This window comes from Phoca vitulina, unplaced genomic scaffold (genome assembly GCF_004348235.1).
Source record: "Phoca vitulina isolate PV1807 unplaced genomic scaffold, GSC_HSeal_1.0 scaffold88, whole genome shotgun sequence".
NCBI classification, from domain to species: Eukaryota; Metazoa; Chordata; class Mammalia; order Carnivora; family Phocidae; genus Phoca; species Phoca vitulina.
The window spans coordinates 363308-378485 of record NW_022589791.1 but is presented as its reverse complement, the minus strand read 5'-3'; the positions used below and the strand labels follow the sequence as shown (position 1 = coordinate 378485).

The following is a 15178-nucleotide window of genomic DNA, read 5'->3' as shown; positions in this document are numbered from 1 at the left end:
GAAAGCTTCCTTTTGTAGCTGTGAGTTTGCAAATTAATTCAGTGGGGTTTCTAGAAACTGGCATAGAAACTTTCAGAGAAACTGGGTGTACAACAATAAACAAGACAGAAAAGAGTCCCTTCCCTCCTGGAACGTATGTTCTAGGTCAAGGGCCAATAAATAAGCCACTACTGCAGAGAGTAGGAAGTGTTATGATACAGAAGAACCAGGTTAAGTATAGTAGGAACAGCTTGACCCAGACTCGAAGTTCAAGAAATTTCCCTGAAGAGAATGGTACCTTAGTCAGTAGCTGAGACCACATGGAAAGTCCCAAGCTAGTGGGAAAAATAGACAAAAAAACATATGCAAAGACATGGAGACCTGCAAGTGGCATGATTGAGGACATGAACTTGAAGGACTGATACATAAGCAATGTTCCCAATACTGGCTGAAGTTTAGAATCACAGGAGAGATTTTTAAAATTAAAAAAAAAAATTATAGGCCCTACCCCAGACTTAACCATATTCTCAGAGAATGAGTGTCCAGATTCTGATTATTAACTCCAGGGGGGTGTGGGGGGAGGCATTGGTTTAGGGCTTGTGTGTGCAGTTAGAGAAGGGGGATCAAGGCAGAGAAGGTGAGACTGGGAAGCCAGGGGCACACACGCAATGTGGAGTTTGGATTTTATCCTAAGGGCAGGGGACAGCAGTGGAAGAATTTGGAGGATATGGGGATGAGATATTTGGATTTATGATTATAAAGTTCACTAAGGTTACTATAACATGGCTCCTTGAGGGACATAGTCTAGTTTAGGAGGTTCAACATCTTTGAAACCTCAGTTTTTAAAATCTAAAATGGAAATAATATCTATTTTGTGTGGTTATTGTGAGGTTTAACTGAGATAATTTATGCAAAGTGCCTAAGATATAATTGGCACTCAAAAGGTATTAATTTCTGTTACTTGAGAAAGCCATGGAGCCAAATAGTTGAACATCACACAGCCATCGCCATCCATCAGGGGAGGTGAGGATTTCTGAGCAACCATCTGTTTTCAGGTTCCTCTGACAAACTCCTTTCCTGCCCACACTTGCGGCCCTAGCACAGATAGCCCACTTTCCCTCACTCCCCACCTCTCGCACACATTACTTCAGTTACAGTCTTTCTGCTGACGACTTCCAAATCTCTTGACTCCAGCCTGGCTTCCTTTCCTGAGCTCCAAACGCATATATCCAACTGACTTCTGGATGTCTCCACGTAAACATCTTGCAGGCACTTCATTCAAATCAGGCCTCTGATATCAAGTACCATCCTTTCTCACCCCAAGAAAACAAAACAACACCCTGCCTTTCCAACATTAGCACCATTAGGTCAAGCCAGAAACAGGGGAATCATCATTGAGTCACTGCTCCTTACCTTCTCCAGTCAGCACACACAAATCCACACCCTCTCCTCCAAGTCTAGACCATAACCTCCTTCCAAACTGCCACCACCTCTTATCTGAACTTCGTGAAACAGCCTCTGAGTTCCCAGCACCAGGCTTTGCCCCAACCTCAACTCTGCAATTCTGAGAGATCTATTGTGATACAAAATTGATTAAAATCCCCTTCCCCACTCCCCCCAACTACACACACACTCAAACCTTTTTTTTTTTTAAGATTTTATTTATTTATTTGACAGAGAGAGACGCAGCGAGAGAGGGAACGCAAGCAGGGGGAGTGGGAGAGGGAGAAGCAGGCTTCCTGCCGAGCAGGGAGCCTGACGCGGGGCTTGATCCCAGGACCCTGGGATCATGACCTGAGCAGAAGGCAGATGCTTAACGACTGAGCCACCCAGGCGCCCCCCACATTCAAACCTTTTCAGTGACTTTTTTTATGCCATTAAAATGAACTCCATACTCTCTACCAAGGCATGCAGTAAAGACCCTTCAAGATCTCGATAAGTCTCATTTTCTTCCATTCTCCCTTTCATGCTTATGCTGTTCTGCACTAAGGAAAAAAAACAAGGCACCTCCTCTCCCTCTCAGGTCTGTTTCATGATGATTCCTCCACCTTGAACCCCCTTCAAACTGGTAACTCCTCATCTTTTAGATTTCGTTTACAAACATCCTCTTGGGGGGTAGTCCTTGAATCTTTCCTCTTGGTGCTGTTCATTATACTTATTTCTTTATTTTTAAGGATTTATTTATTTTAGAGAGAGAAAGAGAATGTGAGGAGGGGCAGAGGGAGAGAAACTTCAAGAAGACTACCCGCTGAGCACTGAGTGCAACGCAGGGCTCTAGCTCATGACCCTGAGATCATGACCTGAGCCAAAACCAAAAGTCTTTCACTTAACTGACTGAGCCACCCAGGAGTCCCCATTATACTTATCTCTCAATGCCCCTACTCCCCACTGGATTGCAAGCAACATAATGGCAAAAGAGCATATACAATCAATCCACATTCTTCACAAATTCGGTTTGGGAATTCTTGCCTACTTGCTAAAATGTTTGTAATCCCCAAATCAATACAGCACCTCTGTGGTCATTCTTGGACATGCACAGAGAGGTGAAAAATTTGAGTCACCCAAAATGCATGTTCTCAGCTGGGGTTGAATGAGATGACACTCTGTTTGTTTTAGCTCTCCTACTGTTAACAAACATCCATTTTGTAGTCTACTTAATGACAAAGTTTTCGTATCTTTGTGGGTTTTGTTGGTGATTTCACTATTTGACATGGCCCCCACATGTAGTACCCAAGTGCTCTCTAGTGTTCCTAAACACCAGAAGGCTGTGATGTGCCTTACAGAGAAAATTCGTGTGTTAGATAAGCCTCCTTCAGGCATGACTTACAGTGTGGTGTCTGTGAGTTCAACGTTAATTAACAGTATATGAGACAAGATATCTTTAAGGAGAAACACACATAAAACAAGGTTATGTATTGATCAGTTGACAAAATTGTGACCAGAGGCTCGCAGGAACCTAATGCTGCATTTCCCCTAGAAAGAGTGGTTTAGTGTTTACTAATTCAGTTTTTGTGATGATGTTATAAAATATAACTACAGCAAATAATACAACTGTATTTTACTAATTTCTATATCCCCAGTAGTTAGCATAGTAACTCTCACATAATAGTTGTTCAGTAAATATTTGTTGAAACTCAACTGTGTGTGTGTGTATATACATATACATACATACATAGAAATCACATAAAATAAAGAAATAAACTCAATTTGTATTTTATGCCAAAGGTGTACCTCACAACCTTATCATTACTTTTTACTTTTTTAAAAAAATGCTGATCATAAAATTATTTTTGATAACATCTTTTGTTTTTAATTTTCTCTAGGATGCTGGAGAAATGGTTCGTTCCTTTGTTGGTGGTTTGGAACTTGTTGTCAATTTACTGAAATCAGATAATAAAGAAGTTTTGGCAAGTGTATGTGCTGCTATTACCAATATAGCAAAAGATCAAGAAAATTTAGCTGTTATTACAGATCATGGAGTTGTCCCTTTATTGTCCAAACTAGCAAATACAGTAAGTAACACATCCTTTTATTTTAAATGTGTATTATCATAAGATATCATGGTGTGGTAGTAAAAACACTAAGCTTAGAGTCCAGAGACCTGGATTCAAGCTTAATATCCATCACCTGTAAAGTATGAGATTTTGGTCACCTCATTTAATTTCTCTGACACTAATCAATGTGAAAATGTATTCTAACTGTACAATTTAATATGCAAGATCCTTAGAAAATAAGAGGCTGTTTTTTGTTACTGGCAAGTAAAGTGGTGGCAAATATAAATGTTACTATAGAAGTGTTAACTATCCTCTTCCATCACCACCATCGTTATCATTATCCTTAAGATAATTGTTCATGGCAACTTTAGAAGTTAAACGCCCTCCCCCCGCCAAGGCTTAGCAAGCTTGGATTGAAGGCATTCTTGAGCTGGGAGACTTTGGCAACCACTGTATTATTGATTCAGAGCTGTGCCAGATAGAAGAAGCAGCCTTGAGAGATAATGACTTCACCATGACCAGAGACATTTGAGCATAGCTGGGGCTACCTCTTGGCAGGAAAATCATAGAGCAGAAATTCAATCACTGGAAGAATGCTTGGTTTAGAAGACTTTTTAGGGCCAGTCTAACACTGAGTTCCTAAGAATAACTCCCAGATTCAGTTAAGGACACCAAGTTGTTGCCTCAATAAAGAGAACAATACAATTAATAAACAGAAAACTGTATCCTATTTAGGTATAATATACGCAGAGGAGTTAATTACATACAAAAAGAAGGATATAGTCTGGATAAAGGCTATAGAAAAGAAAATGGCGGACTCAAACAGGTCATTGGTCACAGGTCATTCCCTGTTGGGAACCAAAGTGTATTACTGATGTAGAAGTGTTCCTAGGGTAAAGGTGTAGAGTTAACCACCCATCCCAGTCAAGTGAAATGCTCCCTTAAGAATGTCCAATATTCTTGAACTATTTTTTTTCCCTAAAGCACGTGCTCCAAAGGAAATCAAGCCTTGAGCAAAGAACAAATGCCAGACACTTGATCACCTTTGAGTGTATTGACTACATTCAGTAGTCAATAAAAAGAATTTAAAAATTTTTTTAAAGTCATAAAAAGAAAACTCAGGATTGACCTTGGCCCATTGGGGACCACCAAAATACTAATTTCTTTCAAGACACCCTCTGAATAGCCTCCTCGCCCTTCTCCCTTGACTCATTGGCATCTTATTGGGTAATAAACATCTAGCACAGAAACATGACCTTACAGGTTCATTGCAATGCATGTACCACAATTCATTTCCCTTGTGCAGAATAATGATAAACTGAGGCGCCATCTAGCAGAAGCTATTTCACGCTGCTGTATGTGGGGGAGAAACAGAGTGGCCTTTGGAGAGTACAAAGCAGTAGCTCCGTTAGTGCGTTACCTGAAATCAAATGACACCAATGTACATCGAGCAACAGCTCAAGCCTTGTACCAGCTCTCAGAAGATGCGGATAACTGCATCACCATGCATGAGAATGGTGCAGTAAAGGTACTGTTGATTGACTGACTTTGGGGTTTAGTCCAAATTAGGTATATGGCGGCTGGAAAGAAACTTATGTAACAATAAGGTTTCACTGATGGGGTTTTTTTGGACACACAAAACTGCCTGTTTGTTGGGTCATGGCTGCTGAGCCATGTGTTGGCAGTGTTTATGCCGCAGAAAAGTTGGACATCGATTTTTCCTAAACCAAAGAGTGTAAAACATACTTAGTTTAATAATCGCTTCATAATTTGAATTTGATTTTTAAAAAATGTACAGGGCATGAATAATCAGGGGCATTCATAATTCTACTTAATATATAATTTACTTAGCAATTAAATAACAAAATATAGGCACAAACTACAACAAAGGAGCTGACTGAAACAACTAGACTACAACTTGATGGTCTTAACTGTAATAGCAAAGGACCAATACAAAGACACATTTTTTCAAAAAAAAATCTGTCCATTAAGTTTTCTTTGCCTTTAATCAATACACGGGGAGGAAAGCTTCTAGAAGCACATAGACTTTAATATATCTATACATTCTGTTCTTGAACAGGACTTGCCCAACCTAACATGCCATCTAGTAGAGCCTTTAAAAAAATGAAACTGTAAAAACTAAGTAGCCTGGTAAAGTGTCTGACATATAACGTATGTTTAGACAATTGCCAGTTAGTTTAAGAAGAGAATTTCTAGGCTACTCAAAGTTTTAAAATTTAATAAGGTTTATGGTTTAATTGACATAAATGCCAGCTGTGCATGCCCTTCTGAATCATTCCTTCTAAGGCAAGTCAATGGATAATCCAAAATCACTTAGGAGGTGTCTTCTGCTATGTAAAGTGATGAAACTCTGTTCACTCACCCACACAGCTTATATGTATTAGAAAAGAAGGCAATATAAAAAAAAAACAACAACAACGAAATCTTGCCATTTGCAATGACGTGGATGGAACTAGAGGGTATTATGCTAAGTGAAATAAGTCAATCAGAGAAAGACAAGTATCATATGGTCTCACTGATACGAGGAATTAGAGAAACAAGACAGAGGATCATAGGGGAAGGGAGGGAAAAATGAAACAAGACAAAACCAGTGAGAGAGACAAACCATAAGAGACCCTTAATCTCAGGAAATAAACTGAGGTTTGCTGGAGTGGAGGGGGGTGGGAGGGTGGCTGGGTGATGGACACTGGGGAGGGTATGTGCTATGGTGAGCGCTGTACACACAAATCTGTACCTCTGAAACAAGTAATACACTATATGTTAGGAAAAAAAAAAAAAAGAAGATAGTAGGAAGGGAAAAATGAAGGGGGGAAATTGGAGGGGGAGATGAACCATGAGAAACTATGGACTCTGAGAAGCAAACTGAGGGTTCTAGAGGGGAGGGGGGTGGGGGACGGGTTAGCCTGGTGATGGGTATTAAGGAGGGCACGTATTGAACAGAGCACTGAATGTTATACGCAAACAATGAATCATGGAACACTACATCAAAAACTAATGATGTAATGTATGGTGATTAACATAACATAATAAAATAAATAAAAAAAAGAAAAAAGGCAATATAAAAATGATTGGGGGAGGGAATAGGAAAGGGAAAAGTAAAGAAAGAAAATAGGGTTTGTTCAGCCCTAGACCCTTTCCCCCATCCTCTTAAGGTCTCTTGAGGGCCTCTCCATCTCCCCTATTTGCATTCCTAACTACCTGCTATTTCTACTGGAGAATAACTGTAAAGAACAGGATAGTGTTTTTTTGTAAGTTTCTCTGTCGTGGGATAGAGGCAGGCCTAATTCTGAGCGCTCCCTCTTGGGACCGTAGGGGCAGCATATGGAACTGTGTCTCCCTTCTCTGGTTTTTTCTTTTCTTCTTTTTCTTTCTTTCTTTCTTTCTTTTTTTTTTTTGAGAGAGAGTGAGCGAGTGCAAGTGGGAGTGAATGGAGGGAGGGCAGAGGCAGAGGGAGAGAGAGGATCGTAAGCAGGCTCCACGCTCAGCACAGAGCCCCACACGGGGCTCGATCTCACGACCCTGAGATCATGACTGGAGCCAAAATCAAGAGTCGGATGCTTAACCCACTGAGCCACCCACGCACCCCCTCTGGTCTTAAGGAGGAAGAAAATGTGGATGTGGTGAGTGGGTGTCGGTAGAATAAACAGGGTTCGGTGTAGAGCATGGCCATGGGGAGTAAGGAAAGGCTTGAATCACAAATGACTCCAGGTTTGGGGCTAGGTGAAAAGGAAGATTCTATCGGCCAAGATCATGCAAGAGAATATTTGGCACATTTGGGTGGTTACAGTACCTGCTGCGAGTACGTCACAATGCGTAACTGCTAATGTTTCGGACTCCAAATGCATACAACCTTCATCCACTATTTTTGGCAAATCCCTGGTTGTTTTCATTCCTAATACTGTGCCTTCCTAGTCGAAAGCTTACAGTGTTATTTCCCAGTCCTACGTACACGTCCACTGCCGCTGCCCATGAGGAATGTTGACAATTACCAGAGCCTTCCTGTCACCCGGTTCATAAGTAATTTATTCTAGAGTTAGTTCCTTCAGCATACAATTTCCTTAACAGCAGCAGCTGATGTTACACAACCTATCTGTCTCACGCCCGCCGATGTTTATTCCATAATAACAGTGAGCAGGCTTGAGGGTCTGGAATAGATTGGTTTCACTTTCTATTGTGTTCGATTTAAATGGTCAGTTTGAATTTCAGGTCTAGAGCAGTGCTGTCCAGTGCAAATGTAATGTAAGTCACATATGTAATACTAAGTTTTCTAGGAGCTACAATTTCAGAAAAGATAAAAAGAAGCAGGTGAAATTAATTTTAGTAAAATATTTTATTTAACCCTATGTATGCAAAATATTTTTACTCCAACATTTAATCAATACTATTATATATATAAACACATATATATAATCAGTACTATTTTATATATAGTCAATACCATTTTATATATATATACTATTATCTGTATATGTATATATAGTGTATACTATTGTCTATATATATATTGTATTTGTGTTTTTTTTTATTTTTTTATTGTTATGTTAATCCCCATACATTACATCATTAGTTTTAGATATAGTGTTCCATGATTCATTGTTTGTGCATAACACCCAGTGCTCCATGCAGAACGTGCCCTCCTCAATACCCATCACCAGGCTAACCCATCCTCCCACCCTGTATTTGTGTTTTATACTGATGGTACATCTCTATTTGGACTGGCCACATTTCGAGTTCTCACCAGTGGCTAGTGGCTTTCTTATTGGACAGTGCAAGTCTAGAGGCAGGAGAGGGGAAGATCGGGAAATATCAGTGAGAGGTAATAAGTCACGAATGAGGGTGCACCAGTTGTTTTTGGCAGAGTTTAGAGAAGCCTGGGAAATGTCTACATTTGCATTCGCAGAGCATGTAGGCTAGGAAGAAGAGCTGTCAAAGTAACCTTAGGAAGTTACCAGGTTACCCAGGAATTCTAGAAGCCAGAGGAAGAGGGAGTTTCCAAAGGGTTTGTGTTTAAATACTGCTAAGCGGTCAACAAGGATTTCCTTACTCAATTATGTTGAAACATAATCCTGGTGTTAGAGCCTTTCCAGGTAAGACTCTCTTCTGTATGAACTAATAAGTCCCCTGCCCTGGTAAATGCGACGTGAGAGGAATAATGCAATCTTTATCCTCTTTATGATTTTACACAGATCTCCTTCTCAAAAGTATCAGTCCAGGGACTTGTGAACATGGATGCAGATCTGTTTGCAACTCTGTTGAAAGCATGAGAACTCTAGATCTACCAAAGTTATTGCTAGTTATAACAAAACCATAACATAGGAAAGTAATACAAGGAGGGAAAGAAGTTGCAGGAAAAACTGAGCAAGAAAAGCCCTTTCCTAAGACAGAAAAACTGATCAGATAGAAAGACGATGAGCACCTATAAAAGGCATTAAGCTCCCTTCCCCATGGTGACATTGGATTTGTTTTGCAAACGTCTATACCAGGCAGGTGAAAGCTACATTAGGGCCTATAACTTTCTGGAAGGCAGGAAATTGAAGAGACTGCAGAAAATACAACCAGAAGTGGGTCCAACAGAGAGAGGGAGGAACAGTTCACGTTAGGTGGAACAGCAAGGGCTGTCTTGGCAGCCTCCCAGACTGAGCACATGACATGGCATTCCAGAGAGTGGGGAAGATGAACCCGGAAGCTCACATGCCCCCTAGTCCTTGAAGCCTGGCACCAAAAAGAAAAATATCACTAACACTTCTGAGTCAAGTAAATGGACTTTCGAGACTGACATCACCCAAGAACCCTCCATGTCTATCTGCAGTCCACATGCTTAATGTTTGATTGAACTATAATGTTTTCTGTTAATTAAAACTCTTTCTGTATCTTTGTGGTCTTGTGTACTTTCCTCACATTCCAGAGATTCCCTGGGGTGCTGCGGATAGTCCCTTGGTGATATGCCATTAGATTACTTAGCACTATTAGCTATCAGTAACTATATTACAATACCAAATATAGAGTCATATACAGACTTGCTTCTGATTGATTTTTTCTTGTTATTTGCATTTATCCTTTAAAGTGAGAAAGGTATGATTACTTCAGGATTCCAGTGAGTTAGATTTTTAACTCTAATATTATACATACATCAAATGTTTTCCTTATTTCATTAATAATTGACATACACATGCACATATCTAGAGTGTCAGTGTGATAAATTGTGCCATATATATGCATACCCACGAAGCCACGATCAGATCAGGATAATGACCTCCCCCCCAAAGTAGATGAAGTCCAATTTATTTTATGGTTGTTTTTTTTATTTAATGAACTGTGCTTTTGGTGTTATGTCTAAGAAATATTTGCCTAACACATGGTCACAAGGATCTTCCATGTTTTCTTCTAGAAGTTCTATAACTTTTGGTTTTACATTTAAGTCTGTGAACCATTTTGAGTAAATTTTTGTTTATGATCCTAGGAATGAAGTACAGTTCATTTGGAGGGGCATATGAGCATCCTTTGTTGAAATAATACCCTTTCCCTGCTGAATTTCTTTTGTAATCTTGAAAAAAAAATAGTTGAATATATGTTTTGTTCCATTGTTCTTTGTCTGTATTTACACCAATACCACCAGTCTTAATTACTGCAGCTTTATAATAAGCCGTAAAGCTAGGTGGTGTCAGTGTTCCTACTTTTTTCTTTTTTTTAAAGTTATTTTGGGGGCGCCTGGGTGGCTCAGTCGGTTAAGCATCTGCCTTCGGCTTAGGTCATGATCCCAGGGTCCTGGGATCGAATCCCACATCGGGCTCCCTTGCTCCACAGGGAGCCTGCTTCTCCCTCTGCTTCTGCCTCTCTCTGTTCCTCATGAGTAAATAAATAAAATATTAAAAAAAATTTTTTTAAATAAAGTTATTTTGGCTTTTCTAGTTTTTTACATTTCCATATGAATTTTTAAATCAGTTTGTTAATTTCTACAGGAAATGCTTTCTGAGATTTTGATTGGGATGGGCATTGAATCTATATGTCATTTGGGGGAAAACTGACATCTTAATATTATTGTCATCTGACTCATAAAGAAGGAATACCTCTTCATTTTTATGTGATTGTTTTTCAGCAGTATGTGATTTTCATCATATAGTTTTTTACATCTTTTGTCAGATTTACCCCATGTAAATACTTTTGATGCTACTCTAAATGTAATTTTAAAATTTTCAATTTCTGACTGTTGTTATATAGAAACTTAATTGATTTTGTGTATTAATCTTATATCCTGCAACCTTGCTAAATTCATTTATTTGATCTAGTAGGCTTTTAGAGATTCCATCAGATTTTCTACATAGACCAGGGGTCAGCAAACATTGTCTCTAAAGGGCCAGATAGTAAATATTTTAGGCTTTATGGACCACATAAAGTCTCTGTTGCAGATTCTTCTTTTATTATTGTTGTTATTATTTACAACTGTACAAAAATGTAAAATCCATTCTTCGTTCTTTGAGCCATACAAAAACAGATTGTCACTTGCCAGCATCTCACATAAATAATCATGTCATCTACAGATAAGGACTCTCTTTTTTTCTAACCTTGATGCCTTTTATTTACTCTTCTTGCCTGGTTGCATGGGCCAGAAATTCTTATGCAATATTGAGAAAAAAGTGATAAGATCAGATATCCCAGTCTTATTCCCTATCTTGGAGGGAATACATTCAGTCTTTTCACCATTCAGTTTACTGTTGGCTACAGGTTTTTGTTAGGTGGCTTTTTGTCATGCCCAGCATGGAGCCCAACATGGATTTTGAACTTACAACCCCCTGAGATCAAGACCTGAGCTGAAATCAAGAGTTGGACATTTAAGCAACTGAGCCACTGAGGCGCCCCTGTTAGGTAACTTTTATCAGGCATGGTAAGTTCCCTTCTATTATTACTTTGATGAGAATTTTTTTTATCAGGAATAGATACTGGATTTTGTCAAATGCTTTTTATTGTATCTACTGGGTTACAATGTGTTATCCTTTTTATACATTGTTGAACTTAATTTACTAAAATGTTTTAGAATTTTGCATCTGTGTTCATGAGGGATGTTGGTTGTAGTATTTTTTTCTTGTAATGTCTCTGTTTTGTTATCACAGTAATGCTTCAGTAAATGAGTTGGAAAGTGTTCCTTCCTCTTCAATTTTCCAGGAGAATTTTATAGTGCCGGTATTATTTCTCCCTTAAATGTTTGGTAAAATTGACAAGTGAAGCCATCTGAACCTAAAGTTTTTGTTTTCAGAAGGTTTTAAACTTCAAATCCACTTTCTTTGCTCAAGATAGGGCTGTTCATGTTTATTTCTTCTTGAGTGAGCTTTGGTAGTTTGTGTCTTTCAAGGAATTAGTTCATTTCATCTAAGTTATATTGTCAAATGTATTGGCATAAAGTTGTTCATAACATTCCCTTATCCTCTTAATATATACTTATAATCTGTAGTTATGACATTTTTTTCACTCTTGATATTGGTAAGTTTTGTCTTCTCTTTTCTCCTGACCAGTCTGGCTAGAAGTCTATCAATGTTATTGATCTTCTTGAAGAACTAGCTTTTGTTTCCTTGGTTTTCTCTCTTTTTCTATTTTTTATTTCATTGATTTCCTACTGTGATCCTTCTTATTTCCTTTCTTCTGATTACTTTGTGGTTTCATTTGCTTTTTGTCTACTTTCTTAAAGTGGAAACTAAGATAATTGATTTGATACCTTAATCTTTTCTAAAAATGATTCTTAGTTGTATACATTTCCTTCTAATACTGTTTTAGCTGCATCTCAAAAATGTTGGTAAGCTATGTTTTTATTTTCATTTGGTTAAAAATATTTTATAGTTTCCCTTTTGATTTCTTCTTTGACCATGGATTATTTAAAAGTGTTATATTTAGTTTTTAAATATTTGAGGATTTTTCATTGGCTTTTCTGTTGTTGATCTATAATTTAATTCCACTGTAGTCAGAAAACATACATTATATTACTTGACTATGTGACATTTGTTCTGTGACCCAGAATATGGTTTAATTCACTGATGTTCTACATGCACTTGAAAAAAAAAAAGAGTATTCTGATGTGGTTAAATAACGTGTTCTATAAAGCTTAATAAGGTCAAGTTGGTTAATATTGTTCAAATATTCTACATCTTTGTTGGTTTTATAACTACTTGTTCTATCAATTATTTTGTGGGACAAATGTATTAACCGTTCTACTACAGAAATACCCCAGTTATTGTGGATTTGCCAACTTGTTCTCATAGTTCTATCTCATCAGTTTATCTTCATGCATTTTTTTATTATGTTATGTTAATCACCATATATTACATCATTAGTTTTTGATGAGTGTTCCATGATTCATTGTTTGTGTATAACACCCAGTGTTCCATTCAGTATGTGCCCTCCTTAATACCCATCACCCATCCCCCCACCCTCTCCCCTCTAGAACCCTCAGTTTGCTTCTCAGAGTCCATAGTCTCTCATGGTTCGTCTCCCCCTCCGATTTTCCCACCTTCATTTTTCCCTTCCTGCTATCTTCTTCTTTTTTTTTTTTTTAAACATATAATGTATTATTTGTTTCAGAGGTACAGGTCTATGATTCAACAGTCTTACATTATTCACAGCGCTCACCATAGCACATACCCTCCCCAATGTCTGTCACCCAGCCACCCCATCCCTTCCACCCCCCACCACTCCAGTTTGTTTCCTGAGATTAAGAATTCCTCATATCAGTGAGGTCATATGATACATGTCTTTCTCTGATTGATTTATTTCACTCAGCATAATACCCTCCAGTTCCATCCATGTCGTTGCAAATGGCAAGATGTCATTCCTTTTGATAGCTGCATAATATTCCATTGTATATATATACCACACCTTCTTTATCCATTCATCTGTCTATGGACATCTTGGCTCTTTCTATAGTTTGGCTATTGTGGACATTGCTGCTATAAACATCGGGGTGCACATACCCCTTCGGATGCCTACATTTGTATTTTTGGGGTAAATACCCAGTAGTGCAATTGCTGAGTCGTATGGTAGCTCTATTTTCAACTTTCTGAGGTACCTCCATACTATTTTCCAGAGTGGCTGCACCAGCTTTCCCACCAATACTGTAGGAGGGTTCCCCTTTCTCCGCATCCCCACCAACATCTGTCATTTCCTGACCTGTTAATTTTAGTCATTCTGACTGGTGTGAGGTGGTATCTCATTGAGGTTTTGATTTGGATTTCCCTGATGCTCAGCGATGTTGAGCACTTTTTCATGTGTCTGTTGGTCATTTGGATGTCTTCTTTGGAAAAATGTCTGTTCATGTCTTCTGCCCATTTCTTGATTGGATCATTTGTTCTTTGGGTGTTGAGTTTGGTAAGGTCTTTATAGATTTTGGATACTAGCCCTTTATCTGATATGTCATTTGCAAATATCTTCTCCCATTCTCTCGGTTGTCCCTTGGTTTTGTTGACTGTTTCTTTTGCTGTGCAAAAGCTTTTTATCTCGGTGAAGTCCCAATAGTTCATTTTTGCCCTTGCTTCCCTTGCCTTTGGTGATGTTTCTAGGAAGAAGTTGCTGTGACTGAGGTCGAAGCGATTGCTGCCTGTGTTCTCCTTTAGGATTTTGATGGACTCCTGTCTCACATTTAGGTCTTTCAACCATTTGGAGTCTATTTTTGTGTGTGGTGTAAGGAAATGGTCCAGTTTCATTCTTGTGCATGTGGCTGTCCAATTTTCCCAACACCATTTGTTGAAGAGACTGTCTTTTTTCCATTGGACATTCTTCCCTGCTTTGTCGAAGATGAGTTGACCATAGAGTTGAGGGTCCATTTCTGGGCCCTCTATTCTGTTCCATTGATCTATGTGTCTGTTTTTGTGCCAGTACCATACTGTCTTGATGATGATAGCTTTGTAATAGAGCTGGAAGTCCAGAATTGTGATGCTGCCGGCTTTGCTTTTCTTTTTCAACATTCCTCTGGCTATTTGGGGTCTTTTCTGGTTCCATACAAATTTTAGGATTACTTGCTCCATTTCTTTGAAAAAAGTGGATGGTATTTTGATAGGGATTGCATTGAGTGCGTAGATTGCTCTAGGTAGCATTGACATCTTCACAATACTTGTTCTTCCAATCCATGAGCATGGAACGTTTTTCCATTTCTTTGTGTCTTCCTCAATTTCTTTCATGAGTATTTGATAGTTTTCTGAGTACAGATCCTTTGCCTCTTTGGTTAGATTTATTCCTAGGTATCTTATGGTTTGGGGTGCCATTGTAAATGGGATCGACTCCTTAATTTCTCTTTCTTCTGTCTTGTTGTGGGTGTATAGGAATGCCACTGATTTCTGTACATAGATTTTATATCCTGCCACTTTACTGAATTCCTGTATGAGTTCTAGCACTTTTGGGGTGGAGTCTTTTGGGTTTTCCACATAAAGTATCATATCATCTGCAAAGAGTAAGAGTTTGACTTCTTTGCCAATTCGGATGCCTTTTATTTCTTTTTGTTGTCTGATTGCTGTGGCTAGGACTTCTAGTACTATGTTGAATAGCAGTGGTGATAGTGGACATCCCTGCCATGTTCCTGACCTTAGGGGGAAAGCTCTCAGTTTTTCCCCATTGAGAATGATATTTGCTGTAGGTTTTTCATAGATGGCTTTTATGATATTGAGGTATGTACCCTCACATGGATTGATTTGTGGATGTTGAACCAA

At 38.7% G+C, this 15178-nt stretch overlaps 1 protein-coding gene across 6 annotated transcripts in view; it reads left to right on the top strand.

Moving 5' to 3' along the window:
- ARMC4 (armadillo repeat containing 4) overlaps positions 1–15178 on the top strand; it is a 187099-nt gene that overhangs the window by 125288 nt on the left and 46633 nt on the right. For 5 of the 6 annotated variants that reach the window (XM_032395839.1, XM_032395840.1, XM_032395838.1 and 2 more), the window contains 2 exons: positions 3303–3491; positions 4780–5001. In XM_032395839.1, the coding sequence (XP_032251730.1) occupies positions 3303–3491; positions 4780–5001 (411 nt within the window). The remainder of the gene's footprint in view (positions 1–3302; positions 3492–4779; positions 5002–15178) is intronic. The other variant, XM_032395841.1, reaches the window with a different exon arrangement.